Genomic DNA, 21,027 nt, shown 5'->3' on the forward strand with positions numbered 1-21,027 from the left:
ATGCAAAAGAAACAAAAGTCTTTATGATACCCAAGAATAGTAAAGCCCACTTTACTGGCTCAAATAGCTGACCAATCAGCCTGATACCAACCCATAGTAAACTTCTGGAAAAAATAGTTTGACCAGATACAATGCTATTTCACAGTAAACAAATTGACAGACTTTCAGCACGCTTATAGGGAAGGACATTCAACATGCACAGCACTTACACAAATTACTTAGATTGGCTGAGAGAAATAGATGATTGTGGGGGCTGCCTTGTTAGACTTCAGTGTGGCTTTCGACCAGTCTGTTATGGCTTTACACCCCCTGCTATATTGTGGATAAAGAGTTAACTGTTTAACAGAACAGAGGGTGTTCTTTTATGGAAGCCTCTCCAACATAATCCAGGTAGAAGCAGGAATTTCACAGGGCAGCTATCTAGGCCCCTTACTTTTTTCAATCTTTATTAATGACATGGCTGAGTAAAGCCAGCATGTATATGTATGTGAATGACAACACTTCAGATACAATTACTGCAACATTTAACAAAGAGCTGAAGTCAGTTTCAGAATGGGTGGCACGGAATAAATTTGTCCTAATAAATTTCAAAAATAAAATATGGACAAAATCCTTCACTAAACCTCAACTAAATCTTGTAATGAATAATGTGGAAATTGAGCAAGTTGAGATGACTAAACTGCTTGGAGTAACCCTGGATTTTAAACTGTCATGGTCAAAACATGTTGATGCAACAGTAGCTAAGATGGGGAGAAGTCTGTCTAGAATAAAGTGATGCTCTGCCTTCTTAACAACAAGGCAGGTCCTACAGGCCCTAGTTTTGTTGCACCTGGACTACTGTCCAGTCGTGGGGTCAGGTGCCACAAAGATGGAGTTAGGAAAATTACAATTGGCTCAGAACAGGACAGCACGGCTGGCCCTTAAATGTACATGGAGAGCTAACATTAATATGCATGTCAATCTCACATGGCTCAAATTAGAGGACAGATTGACTTCATCACTACTTGTTTTTGTAAGTATTGACATGCTGAAGGCACGAGCTGTCTGTTTAACTTCTTATGGCTGAAGGGGCAGTATTGAGTAGCTTGGATGAAAGATGCACAGAGGTGCCCATATTAAACTGCCTGCTCCTCAGTCCCAGTTGCTAACATATGCATATTATTATTCATATTGGATAGAAAACACTCTGAAGTTTCTAAAACTGTTTGAATGATGTCTGTGAGTATAACAGAACGCATATGGCAGGCAAAAACCTGAGAAAAATCCAAACAGGAAGTGGGAATTATGAGGCTGGTCGATTTTCAACCAAGATCCTATTGAAATCACAGCCCGATATGGATGAGTTTGCACTTCCTACGGCTTCCACTAGATGTCAACAGTCTGTAGAACTTTGTCTGATGCCTCTACTGTGAAGGGGGGCCGAATGAGAGTGGATTTAGTCAGGTCTGCCATGAGCTGACCATGCTCTAACCATGAGCGTTCACATGAGGGAGCTCTGTTCCATCACTCATCTGAAGTCAATGTAATTCTCCGGTTGGAACGTTATTCAAGATTTATGTTAAAAACATTCTAAAGATTGATTCAATACATCGTTTGACATGTTTCTACTGACTGTTACGGAMCTTTTGRACATTTCGTCAGCTTTTAGTGAACGCGCTTCGTGACTTTGGATTTGTTTACCAAACGCGCTAACAAAAGTAGCTATTTGGACATAAATGATGGACATGAAAAAAACTAACATTTCTTGTGGGAGTCCTGGGAGTGCATTCCGACGAAGATCAGCAAAGGTAAGTGAAGATTTATAATGCTTTTTATGAGTTTTGTTGACTGCACAATTTGGCGGGTAACTGTGGCTTGCTTTTGTGGCTGAACGCTGTTTTCAGATTATTGAATATTGTGTTTTGCCGTAAAGCTTTTTGAAATCTGACACAGCGGTTGCATTAAGAACAAGTGTATCTTTAATTCTATGTAAAACATGTATCTTTCATCAAAGTTTATGATGAGTATTTATGTTATTTGACATGGCTCTCTGCAATTTCTCCGGATATTGGAGGCATTTCTGAACATGGCACCAATGTAAACTGAGGTTTTTGTATATAAATATTAACTTTATCGAACAAAACATATCTATTGTGTAACATGAAGTCCTATGAGTGTCATCTGATGAAGATCAAAGGTTAGTGATTCATTTTCTCTCTATTTCTGCTTTTGTGACTCCTGTCTTTGGCTGGAAAAATCAGTTTGTCTGATTTTGCGGTGACCTAACATAATCGTTTGTGGTGCTTTCGCTGAAAAGCCTATTTGAAATCGGACACTTTGGTGGGATTAACAACAAGATTACCTTTAAAATGGTATGAGATACATGTATGTTTGAGAAATTTTAATTATGAGATTTCTGTTTGAATTTGGCGCCCTGCACTTTCACTGGCTGTTGTCATATCGATCCCGTTACCGGGATTTCAGCCATAAGAAGTTTTAAACTACTATCACACAACTCGGACACCCACGCATATCCCACAAGAAGACTCTTCACAATCCCAAAGTTCAGAAGAGACTATGGGAGGCACACATTACTACTTAGAGCAATGACTACAAGGAACTCTATATTCCACATCAGGTAACTGATGCAAGCAGTAGAATCAGATGTATTTTTTTACTGATAAAAATACACCTTATGGAAGAGCGGGACCTGTGAAGAGATATACACAACACACGTACACAGATTTTGTATTGTAGATATGTGGTAGTAGAGTAGTGGCCTGAGGGCACACACTTCATGTTGTGAAAAGTTATGAAATATAATATTTATTGTATATAACTGCCTTAATGTTGCTGGACCCCAGGTAGAGAAGGCAGCAGCTAATGGGGATCCTTAAAAAATACAAATACATCACTTCCATCAACAAATGTCTGATACATGTCACTTCAACTTGTTATTATGTCATGCAGCTGGCACTGTATAACAAACCTCAGCTTGTTTGTTGGTGTTCTTTTTTGTATGTTATTGGGTGGAAAAATATATAATTTGATCATAAAAAACAAAAATAAATAAACAAACCTCAAAGCTTTTGCGTAGAGCGTCAATGCCAAGGTAGAAGAGCATCTGCCAGGTTTGCTCCTCTGCCCTCAGCTTCAGCCAGATTCTGTGCAGCCGCTCGTACAGGTGGATGCCCAGGCAGGTCAGCACTTCCTCTTGAGCAATGTCAATGGTCTTAGCGTGCCGTTCTCTACGTCTAAGAAGAGACGGCAGGAGTTTTGTTGTGAAAATTAAACTCAGCAAAAAGACAAACGTCCCTTTTCAGGACCCGGTCTTTCAAAGATAATTCGTAAAAATACAAATAACTTCACAGAACTTCATTGGAAAGGGTTTAAACACCGTTTCCCATGCTTGTTCAATGAACCATAAACAATTAATGAACATGCAGCTGTGGAACGGTCATTAAAACCTCTGGGATAGGGTCTAGTTTCCTGAATTTCCGCCTAACTGACATGCCCAAAGTAAACTGCCTGTTACTCAGGCCCAGAAGCCAGGATACGCATATAACTGGTAGCATTGCATAGAAAACACTTTGAAGTTCCTAAAACTGTTAAAATAAATGTCTGAGACTAACAGAATTGATATGGCAAGCGAAAATCCAACCAGATTTTGTTTGTTTTTGAGTTCCCAGGCTCTTATAATGGGAACCTATTGTTTCTATGTAAATCCATCTCCCAGATTACAATTCCTATGGCTTCCACAAGATGTCAGTCTTTATGCAAGGTTTCAGGCTTGTTTTTTGAAAAATGAAAAAGTATTTGGAGTTTTGGTGAGAAGAGCACCAGAACAAATCAGTCTTTCGGTGGGAGAGGGAGCGCACATACTAATTTTATAGAAACGTTGTTTGACTTATTTGGACGAAGTTTAGCTTTTTGGACTCCTTTGTCTGCATGTTGAATGAGTGGATTACTGAAATTGATGGCACCAATTAAACTGACTTTTTGGGATATAAAGAAGGATTTTATCTAACAAAACGACCAGTCATGTTGTAGCTGGGACCCTTGGAATTTGTAAGTCGCTCTGGATAAGAGCGTCTGCTAAATGACTTAAATGTAATGTAAATGGAATAGCAAACAGAGGAAGACCTTCAAAAAAGTAAGTGACTTATTTAAAAATCGCTATTTGTGATTTTATGAAGCCTGTGCTGGTTGAAAAATATGTTGATGTGGGGCGCCGTCCTCAGACAATCACATGGTATGCTTTTGCCGTAAAGCCTTTTTGAAATCAGACAATGCAGTTAGACTAACAAGAATTTAAGCTTTTAAATGATATAAGATACTGTATGTTCATGAATGTTTAATACTACGATTATTTATTTGAATTGCGCGCGCTCCAATTTCACCGGATGTTGTCGGCTGGTGTTCCGCTATCCCTATTAGGACACTAACAGCTTACAGACGGTAGGCAATGAAGGTCACAGTTATGAAAACTTAGCAAACTAAGAGGCCTTTCTACTGACTCTGAGAAACACCAAAATAAAGATGCCCAGGGTCCCTGCTCATCTGCGTGAACGTGGCTTGGGCATGCTGCAAGGAGGCATGAGGACTGCAGATGTGCTAAGACAGTGCTACAGGGAGACAGGACGGAGAGCTGATTGTCCTCGCAGTGGCAGACCACGTGTAAGAACACCTGCATAGGATCGGTACATCCGAACATCACACCTGCGGGACAGGTACAGGATGGCAACAACTGCCCGAGTCACACCAGGAACGCTTAATCCCTCCATCAGTGCTCAGACTAGAGGTTGACCGATTAATTCGGGCCGATTTCAAGTTTTCATAACATTCGGTAATTTTGGACGCCGTTTTTTTTTTTTTACAACTTTATTTAACTAGGCAAGTCAGTTAAGAACACATTCTTATTTTCAATGACGGCCTAGGAACAGTGGGTTAACTCCCTTGTTCAGGGGCAGAATGACAGATTTTTACCTCGTCAGCTCAGGGATTCAATCTTGCAACCTTACGGTTAACTAGTCCAACGCTCTAACCACCTGCCTCACGAGGAGCCCGCCTGTTACGCGAATGCAGTAAGAAAACAAGGTAAGTTGCTAGCTAGCATTAAACGTATCTTATAAAAAACAATCAATCATAATCACTAGTTATAACTACACATGGTTGATGAWATTACTAGTTTATCTAGCGTGTCCTGCGCTGCATATAATCGATGCAGTGCGCATTCGCAAAAAAGTACTGTCGTTGCTCCAACGTGTACCTAACCATAAACATTAATGCATTTCTTAAAATCAATACACAGAAGTATATATTTTTTAAACCTGCATATTTAGCTAAAAGAAATCCAGGTCAGCAGGCAATATTAACTTCTTTATGAAAAACCTGAGAAAACATCCAAACAGGAAGTGAGAATTCTGAGACTGGTCGATGTTAAACTCATCGCCTATTCAATTGCCTGTAATATATGTCGGCTGGTGTGTGCCTACGGGCACAAACTCACCGTCGCTGGACCAGACGAGTCGCGGTTTCGTCTCACCAGGGGTAATGGTCGGATTCGCTTTTATCATCGAAAGAATGAGCGTTACACTGAGGCCTGTATTCTGGAGCGGGATCGATTTGGAGGTGGAGGGTCCGTCATGGTCTGGGGCGGTGTGTCACAGCATCATTGGACTGAGCTTGTTGTCATTGAAGGCAATCTCAACGCTGTGCGTTACAGGGAAAGCATCCTCTTCCCTCATGTGGTACCCTTCCTGCAGGCTCATCCTGACATGACCCTCCAGCATGACAATGCCACCAGCCATACTGCTCGTTCTGTGAGTGATTTCCTGCAAGACAGGAATGTCAGTGTTCTGCCATGGCCAGTGAAGAGCCCGGATCTCAATCCCATTGAGCACATCTGGGACCTGTTGGATCGGAGGGTGAGGGCTAGGGCCATTCCCTCCAGAAATGTCCGGGAACTTGCAGCTTCATTGGTGGAAGAGTGGGGTAACATCTCACAGCAAGAATTGGTGAGAGTTCAAAATCTGGTGCAGTCCATGAGAAGATGCACTGCAGTACTTAATGCAGCTGGTGGCCACACCAGATACTGACTGTTACTTTTGATTTTGATCCCCCCCATCCCACTTTGTTCAGGGACACATTATTCAATTTATGTTAGTCACATGTCTGTGGAACTTGTTCAGTTTATGCCTCAGTTGTTGAATCTTAGGTTCATACAAATATTTACACATGTTAAGTTTGCTGAAAATAAACGCAGTTGACAGGTAGGACGTTTCTTATTTTGCCGAGTTTATAAGATCTTTAACAACCAAACAAAGGTAATGGAAAAACTACAACTAAGCTAGTATATCAGAAGGATACGGGCATATTTTATCATACTTTACTACATGTTTATAGAACATAAGAAAAAGTAGCAGTTTACATACTCATAACCTCCGGTGAACTCGGGCTCGGCCCGGCCCAGGAGGTGTGCGATGAAGTCTGTCTCGCAGCAGACATGGACATGGCGCTCGTGGGGGCAGCAGCGGATACCCTCGTACAAGGCAGCGCAGTAGCTCTTCTCTTTAGTGCAGTCCAGCTCCCCTACCAGGATGTTGTACGCTCTCAATACCTTGTTCTTGCAGTCAGTACAGAACCTGAAAGGAAGGGAGAAGGGACAAAAGGAAAACACTGTAGTAGTAGTAAAATATATTTTCACAGTCTAAGTTACATTAAGGTGCCATTACATAAGTAACATTACTAWAACTTACCTGTGTTTGCGCAAGTATGTTTCCAGGGTTTCCAGGAGGCAGGCACTGTCAATCAGAACAACCTCATCCCTGCACTCCTGAGACATGAGCTCCCACACCTCCAGCCAGCTTCCCCTGTGAGCAGCAAACCCCCATGGTTAACAGCAATCAACAATTTTTTTTACTTTTTTTTTTACTTATCAAGTCAGCTTCACAATAACGGTGACAAACAAGACAGGCATGCCAACTTAACATTGGTAAGTATTCATTGGATAAATCCTAATTAAAAATGCGCTTGAACTCAAGAAAGTATTTTACTTTTGATCCTGAAAATGAACTAAACTACTTCAGACTGGCGCTAACTAGCTAGCATTCTGAAATGTCACTTAAACTCTTAACGAACAAGCTGTGTTTGCTTTGCTGCATACCTGCTGGGGGACTGAAAAGGTCCAAAGTGAAAAACGACATTACATCTGCGGTCTCTCTTGGCTCCTCCATCTTTGTCTTTCTCTAAACCTAGCCCTTTGTCTACGCTCCCTTCTCCTCTAAAGAATCAGAGACATCTCAAAGACACTTCAATACTGTACATCACAAAATACTCTTACTACAGCTTCAAATTGCCTAGTCTGACCAATAGGTGGACATACAGCTTACATTTAAATTTACCAGAACTGAAAGAACAGTATTGCAATTAAGTCCAATACAGCAGTTAGTGCATTCGGAAAGTATTCAGACCCCTTCAGTTTCTTTGCTAATGTATATAAAAACAGAAATATCACATTTACACAAGTATTCAGACCCTTTACTCAGTACTTTGGTGAAGCACCTTTGCTAGCGATTACAGCCTCTAGTCTTCGTGGGTTCAAGTCCAGCCACTCAAGGACATTCAGAGACTTGTCCCGAAGCCAATCCTGCGTTGTCTTGGCTGTGTGCTTAGGGTCGTTGTCCTGTTGGAAGGTGAACCTTCGCCCCCAGTCTGAGCTCTCTGGAGCAGGTTTTCATTAAGGGTCTCTATGTAATTGACTCAGTTCATCTTTGCCTCGATCCTGACTAGTTTCCCAGTCCCTCCCGCTGAAAAACATCCCCACAGCATGATGCTGCCACCACCATGCTTCACCGTAGGGATGGTGCCAGGTTTCCTCCAGATGTGACGCATGGCATTCAGGCCAAAGAGTTCAATCTTGGTTTCGTCAGACCAGCAAATTTTGTTTCTCATGGTCAGAGTCCTTTAGGTACCTTTTGGCAAACTCCAAGCGGGCTGTCATGTGACTTTTACTGAGGAGTGGCTTCCGTCTAGCCACTCAACCATAAAGGCCTGATGGGAGGAACTTCCAGCACTCCACCAATCTCTACAGAGGAACTCTGCCAGAGTGACCACCAAGTTCTTGGTCACCTCCCTGACCAAGGCCCTTGATTGCTCAGTTTGGCCGGGCGGCCAGCTCTAGGAAGAGTCTTGGTGGTTCCATATTTCTTCCATTTAAGAATGAAGGCCACTGTGTCCTTGGGGACCTTCAATGCTGTAGAAATGTTTTGTGACCCTTCCCCAGATCTGTGCCGAGACACAGTTCTGTCTCGGAGCTCTACGGACAATACCTTCGACCCCATTGCTTGGTTTTTGCTCTGACATGCACTGTCAACTGTGGGACCTTATATAGACAGGTGTGTGGCTTTCCAAATCATGTCCAATCAATTGAAGTTACCACAGGTGGACTCCAATCAAGTTGCAGAAACATTTAAAGGATGATCAATGGAAACAGGATGCATCAGAGCTCATTTTCGAGTCTCATAGCAAAGGGTCTGAATACTTGTGTAAATAAGGTATGTTCTTTTTTTTTCTTTTTTTGCAAAAATTTCAAAATAATATTTTCACATCATTATTGTGTGTAGATTGAAGATTTTTATTTATTTAATCCATTTTAGAATAAGGCTGTAACCTAACAAAATGTGGAAAAAGTGAAGAGGTCTGAATACTTTCCAAATGCACTGTAGATAGATGATAAATAGTGCCAGTTAATGTGACTCACCCCAGTGGCTTAGGTTTGTGTGTGTCTAAGGAGTGCAACTGGCAGCGTTTATTCTTTTTGCTTTTTGGAATGGCATCGATCATGTCATTCAACTTTGACCTACAAAAAAATATATATATATATATTTAAAAAAAGATATGATTTATTTATTTCTGGCACATTTACTAATACTGTAGTAGTTACACAATGCAGAGGACTAAAAGTCAATAGAGTACTAATGACGAATGGAAAGTGGTTGGAAAGGGGATTAACGATCAATGGGTTAGAGACATGGGAGGAATTTGTCGATACATTGAGCCGGAAATAGGATACTTGTTATTTGGCCATTGGTCCAGTTTTAATTCAAGGAATTCTAATTGGTCAACCACATACTAGGGTTGGGTTATAAAACTACATCCTGTCCCTTTGTTCTGTGGAGAGTATCACTGAGGACAAGGGAGAATGAACATCTACCTCTCAGCATAACGTCTATGATTTGTCCTCTTTGAATAAACCTATTCTTCGCCCCCAGTTTGCTTTGGGGTCTGTGTTATTGAAGAGTAACATCAACTGCTAACACTTGGTGCCGTGACCCAGATGGATTGGTCACGGCACAACCCACGGGTCCCGCAACCCACGGGATTCAAATCTTAATCTCCTGACTGCTAACATATTGCTGGGTGAGTCTAGACCGATATCATTTAAAAAGAACCAAAATGAGTGCATGCAATGAGTGATACCTATCTGTTATGTATAAGGTTAGAGTCCTTTGTTTGCATTATATGGGTTCAAGTCCATTTTGTGAAACCTTGTTGCATAGGAGTTGCTCATTTTTACACGTGTGGGTAATGTAAGCCTTGTAAGCCTTCAACAAGCTTTTGAAGAAAACAGGTTTTATGGGTAAACAGGCCCTACAGACACAATATGTATTCTATAGAAAGGAGGTTTGAGTCCTCAAGATTTTTTGGGTGGGTGGGTGGGTGGGTGGGTGGGTGGGGGGGGGGTTAAATAAATATAGATATATTATACAACTTTTGAAGTTAATGGCATTACATTAAGTGAGAAAACCACTCTGGAAAAGGGCGGAACAGCTCCTCCAGATGTGAGCATGATAAAGATTTTAAATTCACTGTCTAGTGATATGAAGAACAATTTCAAAGCAGAGAAGTGTAGGCAAGAGATAAATAAATATTCTGTCATTGTTGACAAAGATGGAATCTGTCTGATGTACAAAAAGCTTGGATGAAAAAAATACAGAGAATGTCTAACTCGTTGACAAAAACAAGATGGTCTTTATCTGTATTGACAGAAGTAAGGAAGCGGGATGAGAAATTCTGTCTTGATAGGACATTGCAGAGAGATATAGATAGTTTGAGAGCTCTTAGTGAACAGATAAAAACCTTTAAAGGAGAAATTCAACAAGTACAGGAAAGGGTTGTAAAAACAGACTTGGCCCCAACATGTGGACCCTTTGTTTTCTCCATCTACCGTCACACCGAGTTGCGCAACGCAGATAAGGTTTCAACCATCTGGTCAGCACTACCTGGCTTTGAGTCAACAGATACTGACAGAAGTTACAAACGATGTCTTAGGCCAACCAGAACACCAGCTGCAAAAAGGTAGTAAAGACAAACCTCCAGTGACAGTAATCACATAAATCAGCATCTCCAAAACAGATGGATGAATGGTCAAAAACATCCCCAAGACGTGGGTATGAAGACATGGGACCATTTGAAGCGTTATAAGAAACTCTACAATCAACATCCTTATGATGGGTTACAGTTACTAGCCTTTATTTTGAACAACCGTGAACATGGAGTACTTCAAGAAAAGGTTTATAGAGCTGTGGGTGGTGAAGAGCAATATGTGGCCGATGGATGGAGAGCCATACATGTTTTCCTTAAGGGCCTGACCAATGCAACCACCAACTGGGGAGAGATAACCAAATGTGTTCAAAAACCGAAAATAACCATTTGTTGAATATGAAGAAAGGTTTAGAGTCGAAGTGGTTAGACAGTGGGTTACCCGACATGGAAGAAGCACTCAAATCCTCAAAAAATGGGGAAAATCACTCATCAGCTGATGCAATCCAAACATGACGGTTTGTTTCTACAACTACGGACTGGGAGAGAAAACTACGGCGACATCATCGACAGGCTGTCACGACTGGACAGAACACCAACCAACATAATAAACTGGCTGTCAGAGTTGTGCAGGTCCCGAGTGAAACCAAAAACTACACTCATTCAGCAGAAGTGATGTGATGCTAAACCTGGTATCAAACTAAAAATTCTACTATTGTGACAACACTAACTAATAGCTTACCATAAAAACATAAGTGGTCAGATTTGATCAGTACTTATTATATAAGTTAAACAAAAAACCTTCCAACACACAAATACAGCTGATTCTTACTGGGACTCGAGAAATGGTAAGTAATATTTTTGCTGTCCATCAAGGGGACAGTTTACAGATTCTTTCTAAGGCAAATTGGCCAATAAAATACGGATAAAAGATGGACCACAGCAATAGTATGAGTCCGTCTTATGACAGGTCAATAAAGTATTAATAAAAGTTACGATACACAAGATTCAGTCTGTGACATGCCAATAAAGTATGAATAAAGAGATAAGACTACAAGAGTCTCATGTGACAGGTCTCACCCACGGACGTAGAAGAGGGTGTAGAGCTTCTTTGCGTTGACCACGCAGGCCTTGGTGACAGAGAGCACGCCGATGGACTTCACAGTGAGGGGCTCCAGAGCCGGGTTCCCAGACTCCACCAGCTGGGAAAAGAGGCGCTCCACACTCCGCCTGCAGCCCACACACGGCACCAGCTGGGACAGGGCGCTGAACATCTCCCTGGACGACACAATCATGGCGTTGTTCAGGTCCTGCTGCTTCAGCATGCTGTGATGCTGAGGGGGGCAGAGGCAGGTAGACACACACACACAACTTGACTTAGTACAGTGTGTAGCGAAGTGTTGAAGAAATAAAGGCATGATCCTTGAGCAAAGTATGACAACCAGTCTTAAGGTCAATATCATCAAGCCATGTTTGAAAGGCACACACTAGGGATGCAAATTTGGGTACATTTTGCTGCTGACACTAGGGATGAGGACCTCAGACTGGGGTGCAGGTTCACATTCGAACAGGACAACGACCCTAAACGCACAGCCAAGACAACACATGAGTGGCTTCGGGACAAGTCTCTGAATGTCCTTGAGTGGCCCAGCCAGAGCCTGAACTGACCCTCATTAACGTGTCAAACGTTTAAGCGGTTATAATCCAACCCCAGAAATAAAAATCATGAAACTCCTGTCAATTCAGTGAAAGCCTATGTTCTATCAGTGGGTAAAATAACGAACTTCTCTAAGTGTTCAATCTGAAATCAGGAAATCGTGTAGGAACGCATCACAGCTACATGGTTCTCGTCACTGGGCCACGACATTATACATTTTGAAGCGGAGCCATTTGCTTGTGCACTGCTACACAGTACAGTCATATCTGACTAAGATCCTAACATGGTGTCAGAAGGGCTACAAACTCGTCAAGTATAAGGATATTTCACAGAAAATAATGTTCCTTGAGTTTAGAGTGATGAAAAGTAGCTAACTGCTCTCATGTCTCCACATTGAGCAGAGCAACCCAAGTGGAGCCGTTGCTATGGTTACTCACGGAGCCGTTGCTATGGTTACTCACAGAGCAACCATGAGCAGAGAACATGCAGAGTGAGCTGCACACAGAGAGCAAGTGACAGACAGAGGAGCCACTAATAGATTTACTAACAGAGGAAGGTATTTCTGATTTCGGGCAGGGCCTTAAATTTGTCAGAAGCAAATCAACCAATAGATCAACGGTAGACAGCCCTGGTCCTGGAGAAGGCCTCAAATTTCCCGTCAGCATCGACCGCCATGGCCGTCGATGCCACGTGTGGCTGTAATGACACCTAAAAAAAATCCATGCCAAAGTGGACGTTGTGCCATTGGGCTGAATATAATATTTTAAATAATTGTTATTACAATTCCCTTCTCCCTCACAGAGCGCGGGATTTTCCCCAATGCTGGAAGTGGGGCCCCCTGAGTGAAAAAGTTTGGGAACCCCTGGTGTAGAGCATCCTTGTGCCATCTAAACCCCCAAAATATATTTTCAATAACCAAAAACATTTTCAGCTGTTTGATGCTGGTGTACAAAACAGACAGTGAAAAGACGCAAAAAATGACTTAAGAACGGGACGCATAGAAATAGTGCACATAGAACAGATCTACAGCTTCATATAATTGCTTTCAAGTAAAATAATATCAATAACTTGCATTTCTATGCGAATTTGGTCAGGTCGCCCAAAAAGTTACATATTGCCACTAATATAATTAGGATTGTGTCTTTGGCTGCTGGACAATGAAAGAAAGTTGAGAACATTAGTTAAATATTGGTTTTAAATGGCATATGAGGAAGGGTTCATAAAATAATCCCCTTAACATTGCTATGGTTGGAACATGCTAAGAAATGCCTCAAAATAAAACGTCTAGGTTAAACAATTACATTTACAGTTAAATAGTTTCAAAAACGGGCCTCCTGAGTGGCTCAGGGGTCTAAGGCACTGCAGTGCTTGAGGCGTCACTACAGATCCGGGTTCGATCCCGGGCCGCGACCGGGAGACCCATGAGGTGACGCACAATTGGTCCAGCATCGTCTGGGTTAGGGGAGGGTTTGGCCGGCCGGGATATCCTTGTCCCATCACGATGTAGCGACTCCTGTGGTGGGACGGGCGCATGCACGCCGACACGGTCACCAGTTGTACGGTGTTTCCTCCGACACATTGGTGCGGCTGGCTTCTGGGTTAAGCGAGTAGTGTGTCAAGAAGCAGTGCGGTGTGGCACGGTCGTGTTTCGGGGGACGCATGGCTCTCGACCTTCGCCTCTCCCGAGTTTTTATTTATTTATTTATTTAACCTTTATTTAACCAGGTAGGCAAATTGAGAACACGTTCTCATTTACAATTGCGACCTGGCCAAGATAAAGCAAAGCAGTTCGACACATACAACAACACATAGTTACACATGGAGTAAAACAAACATATAGTCAATGATACAGTGAAAAAAAATAAGTCTATATACAATGTGAGCAAGTGAGGTGAGATAAGGGAGGTGAAGGCAAACAAATATATGTATAAATAAATAAAAATATAAAAAGGCCATGGTGGCGAAGTAAATACAACACAGCAAGTAAAATAAAAACTAAAAACACTGGAATGGTTGGTTTGCAGTGGAAGAAAGCGCAAAGTAGAGACAGAAATAATGGGGTGCAAAGGAGCAAAATAAATAAATAAATACAGTAGGTAAAGAGGTAGTTGTTTGGGCTAAATTATAGATGGGCTATGTACAGGTGCAGTAATCTATGAGCTGCTCTGACAGCTGGTGCTTAAAGCTAGTGAGGGAGATAAGTGTTTCCAGTTTCAGAGATTTTTGTAGTTCGTTCCAGTCATTGGCAGCAGAGAACTGGAACTGTCTCTTATACACATCTAGATGTGTATAAGAGACAGGCTTAAAGCTAGTGAGGGAGATAAGTGTTTCCAGTTTCAGAGATTTTTGTAGTTCGTTCCAGTCATTGGCAGCAGAGAACTGGAAGGAGAGGCGGCCAAAGGAAGAATTGGTTTTGGGGGTGACCAGAGAGATAAACCTGCTGGAGCGCGTGCTACAGGTAGGTGTTGCTATGGTGACCAGCGAGCTGAGATAAGGGGGGACTTTACCTAGCAGGGTCTTGTAGATGACCTGGAACCAGTGGGTTTGGCGACGAGTATGAAGCGAAGGCCAGCCAACGAGAGTGTACAGGTCGCAGTGGTGGGTAGTATATGGGGCTTTGGTGACATAACGGATGGCACTGTGATAGACTGCATCCAATTTATTGAGTAGGGTTTTGGAGGCTATTTTGTAAATGACATCACCGAAGTCGAGGATTGGTAGGATGGTCAGTTTTACAAGGGTATGTTTGGCAGCATGAGTGAAGGATGCTTTGTTGCGGAATAGGAAGCCAATTCTAGATTTAACTTTGGATTGGAGATGTTTGATGTGAGTCTGGAAGGAGAGTTTACAGTCTAACCAGACACCTAGGTATTTGTAGTTGTCCACATATTCTAAGTCAGAGCCGTCCAGAGTAGTGATGTTGGACAGGCGGGCAGGTGCAGGCAGCGATCGGTTGAAGAGCATGCATTTAGAGTCTTTACGGGAGTTGCAGCAATGGGACAAGACTAACTACCAATTGGATATCACGAAATTGGGGAGAAAAAGGGGTAGAAAGGTTTAAAAATGTTTTTCCAAAACGTTGATGATAGGTGATATGACAAGATGGCGCTGACGTTTTACATTCTCCCAACCAATAGTGCTATTTTGTTATTTTTGTAGCGTTTTGTTTAACTTTTTAAAAACGTATTGTGTACATAATGTTGCCGAAAAKAACTTCTGGACATCAGAAAAGCGATTACTCACCACGGACTGGAAGAAACGTTTTCCTGTAACAAATCCGACGAGAAGGATATCCTGCTTTCACTGGAACAGGCCCAGATCCACGCCTTTTGCGTGAAGAAAAGGCGCCAGAAAAGAGGACGCAGATCGGGACTCCTTCTGAGAATCCGGAGGCGAATGAGTAAACTCCCACTACCTTCCATTCTTCTCGCTAACGTGCAATCATTGGAAAATAAAATTGATTACCTACAATTCAGATTAACCTACCTACGGGACATTTAAAACTGTTACATCTTATGTTTCACGGAGACGTGGCTGAACGAAGATACGGACAATATAGAGCTAGCGGGATTTTCCATGCACCGGCAGAACAGAGACACTACACCTCTGGTAAGACGAGGGGTGGGGGTATGTGTCTGTCAATAACAGCTGGTGTGCGATGTCTAGGTATTGCTCGCCTGAGGTAGAGTACCTTATGATAAGCTGTAGACCACATTATCTACCAAGAGAGTTCTCATCTGTATTATTCGTAGCCATCTATTTACCACCACAAAAAGAAGCTGGCACTAAGACCGCTCTCAACCAACTCTAAGGCCATAAGCAAAGAAGAAAATGCTCACCCAGAAGCGGCGCTCCTAGTGGAGGGGGACTTTAATGCAGACAAACTTAAATTAGTTTTACCAAATTTACACCAGCATGTCACATGTGCAACCAGGGGGAAGATAATCCTAAACCACCTTTACACCATACACAGAGATGCATACAAAGCTCTCCCCCGCCCTTCATTTGGCAAGTCTGACCATTATTCTATCCTCCTGATTCCTGCTTACAAGCCAAAACTAAAGCAGGAAGTACCAGTGTCTCACTCAATATAAAAGTGGTCAGATGACACGGATGCTACACTACAGGACTACAGGACTGTTGCTAGCACAGGCTGGAATATGTTCCGGGATTCATCCAATGGCACTGAGGAATACACCCCCTCAGTCTTCGACTTCACCAGTAAGTGCATCAATGACGTCGTCCCCACAGTGACTGTACATACATATCCCAACCAGAAGCCATGAATTACAGGCAACATCCGCATCGAGCTAAAGGCTAGAGCTGCCGCTTCAAGGAGCGGGACAATAATCCGGACGCTTATAAGAAATCCCGCTATGCCCTCAGATGAACCATCAAACAAGCAAAGCGTCAATACAGGATTAAGATTGAATCCTACTACACCGGCTCTGACACTCGTCGGATGTGGCAGGGCTTGAAAACTATTATGGACTACGAAGGGAAACCCAGACGCAAGCTGCCCAGTGACACGAGCCTACCAGATGAGCTAAATGACTTTTATGCTCGCTTCGAGGCAAGCAACACTGAAGCATGCACGAGCACACCAGCTGTTCTGGATGACTTTGATAACGCTCTTGGTAGCCGATGTGAACAAAACCTTTAAACATGTCAACATTCACAAAGCCGGTGGGCCAGACGGATTACCAGGACGTGTACTCAAAGCATGCGCGGACCAACTGGCAAGTGTCTTCACTGACATTTTCAACCTCTCCTTGACCGAGTCTATAATACCTACATGTTTCGAGCAGACCACCATAGTCCCTGTTTCCAAGGAAGCGAAGGTTACCTGCCTAAATGATTACCGCCCCGTGGCGCTCACGTTGGTAGCCATGAAGTGCTTTGAAAGGCTGGTCATGGCTCACATCAACAGCATCCTCCCGGACACCCTAGACCCACTCCAATTCACATACCGCCCCAATAGATCCACAGAAGACGCAATCTCAATAGCACTCCACACTGCCCTTTCTCACCTGGACAAAAGGAACACCTATGTGAGAATGCTGTTCATTGACTACAGCTCAGCGTTCAACACTATAGTGCCCACGAAGCTAATCACTAAGCTAAGGCCTCTGGGACAAAACACCTCCCTTTTGCACCTGAATCCTGGACTACCTGACGGGCCGCCCCCAGGTGGCAAGAGTAGGCAACAACATGTCTGCCATACTGATCCTTAACACTGGGGCCCCTCAGGGGTGTGTACTTAGTCTCCGCCTGTATTCCCTGTTCACCCACGACTGCGTGGCCAAACACGACTCCAATGCCATCATTAAGTTTGCCGACGACATAACAGTTGTCGGCCTGATCACCGACAACGATGAGACGGCCTATAGGGAGGAGGTCAGAGAACTGCCAGTGTGGTGCCAAGACAACAACCTCTCCCTCAATGTGAGCAAGACAAAGGAGCTGATCATGGACTACAGGAAAAGGCGGGCCGAACAGCCCCCAATAACATCAACAGGGCTGTAGTGGAGCAGGTCGAGAGTTTCAGAGTTTCAAGACAGAGTTTCAAGACAGTCATGAAGAGGGCACGACAAAACCTTTACCCCTCAGGAGACTGAAAAGATTTAGCATGGGTACCCAGATCCTCATAAAGTTCTACAGCTGCACCATCGAGAGCATCCTGACCGGTTGCATCACCGGCTGGTATGTCAACTGCTCAGCATCTGAGAGTAAGGCGCTACAGAGGGTAGTGCGAACGGCCCAGTACATCACTGGGGCCAAGCTTCCTGCCATCCAGGACCTATATAATAGGCGGTGTCAGAGGAAAGGCCATAAAATTGTCAGAGACTCCAGTCACCCAAGTTATAGACTGTTTTCTTTGCTACCGCACGGCAAGCGGTACTGGAGTGCCAAGTCTAGGACCAAAAGGCTCCTCAACAGCTTCTACCCCCAAGCCAATAGACTGCTGAACAATTCATAAAATCGCCACCGGACAATTTACATTGACCCCCCTCCCTTTTGTACACTGCTGCTACTCTGTTGCCTATGCATAGTCACTTCGCCCCCACCTACATGTACATATTACCTCAACCAGCATGTACCCCCGCACACTGACTCAGTACCGGTGCCCCTCTTTATTATTATTCTTAGTGTTCATTTTTATTATTACTTTTTATTTTAGTCTACTTGGTAAATATTTCTTCTTGAACTGCACTGTTGGTTAAGGGCTTGTAAGTAAGCATTTCACGGTAAAGTCTACACTTGTATTCGGCACATGTGACGAATAAAGTTTGACTTGATATTGCGGTGGGTAAATACATTTGACTGGTTATGCTTATCAACCTATAGGTTAATTTGCATAATTTTGAGGAATTAAATTGGCGTGTGTACTAGAGGACGACCGATTAATCGGAATGGCCGATTTCAAGTTTTCATAACAATCGGAAATCGGTATTTTTGGACGCCGATTCGTTAAAAAAAAAGGTGTAAAAAAAAGTATATATTTAATCTTTATTTAACTAGGCAAGTCAGTTAAGAACACATTCTTATTTTCAATGACGGCCTAGGAACCTATGTTGGCGACGCAGACACTGTATGGACAAGTTAATGCTGGAACAGCTTTACTTCCTCTACATAGTGTAGAATTTCCCAATTGTGTTGTGGAATACTTATGCTGATGACACTTTCAATATATGTCCTCTTGTTATTACAGATGGTGACAAGGTTAAAAATCAGTCGTTCTGCCCCTGAACGAGGCAGAACGACAGATTTTTAACCTTGTCAGGTCGGGGGATCCAATCTTGCAACCCTACAGTTAACTAGTCCAATGCTCTAACACTGATTACATTGCACTCCACGAGGAGCCTGCCTGTGCCGCGAATGCAGTAAGCTAAGGTAAATTGCTAGCTAGCATTAAACTTATCTTATAAAAAACAATCAATCAATGACCGTCATTGCTCCAATATGTACTTAACCATAAACATCAATGCCTTTCTTAAAATCAATACACAAGTATATATTTTTAAACCTGAATATTTAGCTAAAAGAAATCCAGGTTAGCAGTGGCCTGCTGGAGGTCATTTTGCAGGGCTCTGGCAGTGCTCCTCCTTGCACAAAGGCGGAGGTAGCGGTCCTGCTGCTGGGTTGTTGCCCTCCTACGGCCTCCTCCACGTCTCCTGATGTACTGGCCTGTCTCCTGGTAGCCCCTCCATGCTCTGGACACTACGCTGACAGACACAGCAAACCTTCTTGCCACAGCTCGCATTGATGTGCCATCCTGGATGAGCTGCACTACCTGAGCCACTTGTGTGGGTTGTAGACTCCGTCTCATGCTACCACTAGAGTGAGAGCACCGCCAGCATTCAAAAGTGACCAAAACATCAGCCAGGAAGCATAGGAACTGAGAAGTGGTCTGTGGTCACCACCTGCAGAACCACTCCTTTATTGGGGGTGTCTTGCTAATTGCCTATAATTTCCACCTTTTGTCTATTCCATTTGCACAACAGCATGTGAAATTTATTGTCAATCAGTGTTGCTTCCTAAGTGGACAGTTTGATTTCACAGAAGTGTGATTGACTTGGAGTTACATTGTGTTGTTTAAGTGTTCCCTTTATTTTTTTGAGCAGTGTATATAAATAAATACACTTTTTATTTATTATAAATCGGCCGATTAATCGGTATCGGCTTTTTTTGTCCCCCAATAATCGGTATCGGCGTTGAAAAATCATACTCGGTCGACCTCTAGTGTGTACAGTATATTCGTTATGCATCTTATTTATCACACGCGTACAGCATATAGATACAGAGCCTTTGTGTGGAACATTTGTTAGAGATCGCAAGAGCTGCTGCTATAGCAGCATCTTGTGGCACTTTCAAGACAACTGGGAACTCAGGAGAAATACGAGGTCAAATCATGACGTCAGAGATCTTCCGATCAGAAAATATGAGCTCTAGAAAGAGGCCTAAATTCCCGAGTTGGAATTCCGAGTTGGATGACAGTTCAAAATTATTTTTCCCAGTTGGAGCTCGTTTTTGTCCCAGTTCTGCACTGAAGTCGATGATTTCCCGAGTTCCCAACTGTCTTGAACGCAGCATCAAACAGCAAATGAAGGCAGGCTTCATCAGCGCATCACACACCACTTTGCAATGAGCTGGAGCCAGTAATCACTTTGAAAACATACTTTATTGTTTTAAACATTAAAGTTTTAATACATATTATTAGGCAGGTCTTACTTTGTGTCAAAGTAGCCTATTAGATCTCCTCTTTCTAAATTTCTAACTGATATTGTCATCCGTCACATGAAACCGCTCACATATGCAGTGCCCTTTTGACAATGGTGTTTTTAACTAACTGCAGTATGGAACGAACATTTGCACGTAGACTACTGCCTTGTGCGCTTATAATATAAATAAATAATAGTTCAAAATTTTAAGATAAACGTTGCATCAGACTCTTTGCTTTGAAACATATTTTTTACGTAGACTTGGCCTACTGGTTGTATGAATTTGGAATCGATCGTCCCACAACTGTCCCGGAGTCTGTTTGGAATAGGCAATTTTTTTTGACAAGCTGACCAATAGAATAGGTAGCCTAAACTTTGACTATAGCAGATTGACATAGGCTAGTGATTTTGCTGTTCGTTACTCATCTTGCTGGCTGAGGAAAAGTAAAATGTGGACAGTTATTCGAACATGTTCAAAGTGCACATCAAAAATCATTAAGGACCGCACATCGTTGCATCCTCAACTTGCATGTTCTGTTAATATGAATGACCATATTCGAAATGTGATTTGTCATTCTGAGCACCGTGGGTTTATGCCCTAATTAGGTTACGCACCCAATGCATACGGGTCCGGTAAATGTTGATGGTCAAATTCCAACTATCAATCACTTAGATCATGTATTTTCAGATAGAGATACATCGCCAAGCAAAAGCTGCTTTCTAGATACCCTCACAATCGCGCATTCTTCTGCCTCTTCCGTAGCAGGCATAAAAGAAACACAGACCGGATAAGTAGATGCGCAATGGATTATGGTCATTCTAGTTAATAACCACGTTTTAAGCACT

The 21,027-nt window shown here is 42.8% G+C and overlaps 1 protein-coding gene across 3 annotated transcripts in view; it reads right to left on the reverse strand.

Moving 5' to 3' along the window:
- Positions 1-21,027, reverse strand: part of LOC111981379 (gametogenetin-binding protein 2) — a 35,820-nt gene that overhangs the window by 12,226 nt on the left and 2,567 nt on the right. For 2 of the 3 annotated variants that reach the window (XM_024012609.1, XM_024012610.2), the window contains exons 4-8: positions 11,383-11,636; positions 8,741-8,839; positions 6,738-6,851; positions 6,414-6,623; positions 3,059-3,233 (exon numbers count right to left, since the gene is read on the reverse strand). In XM_024012609.1, coding sequence (XP_023868377.1) covers positions 3,059-3,233; positions 6,414-6,623; positions 6,738-6,851; positions 8,741-8,839; positions 11,383-11,636 — 852 coding nt within the window. The remainder of the gene's footprint in view (positions 1-3,058; positions 3,234-6,413; positions 6,624-6,737; positions 6,852-8,740; positions 8,840-11,382; positions 11,637-21,027) is intronic. The other variant, XM_070449249.1, reaches the window with a different exon arrangement.

Source organism: Salvelinus sp. IW2-2015, linkage group LG20 (genome assembly GCF_002910315.2).
Source record: "Salvelinus sp. IW2-2015 linkage group LG20, ASM291031v2, whole genome shotgun sequence".
In the NCBI taxonomy this organism is placed as follows: domain Eukaryota; kingdom Metazoa; phylum Chordata; class Actinopteri; order Salmoniformes; family Salmonidae; genus Salvelinus; species Salvelinus sp. IW2-2015.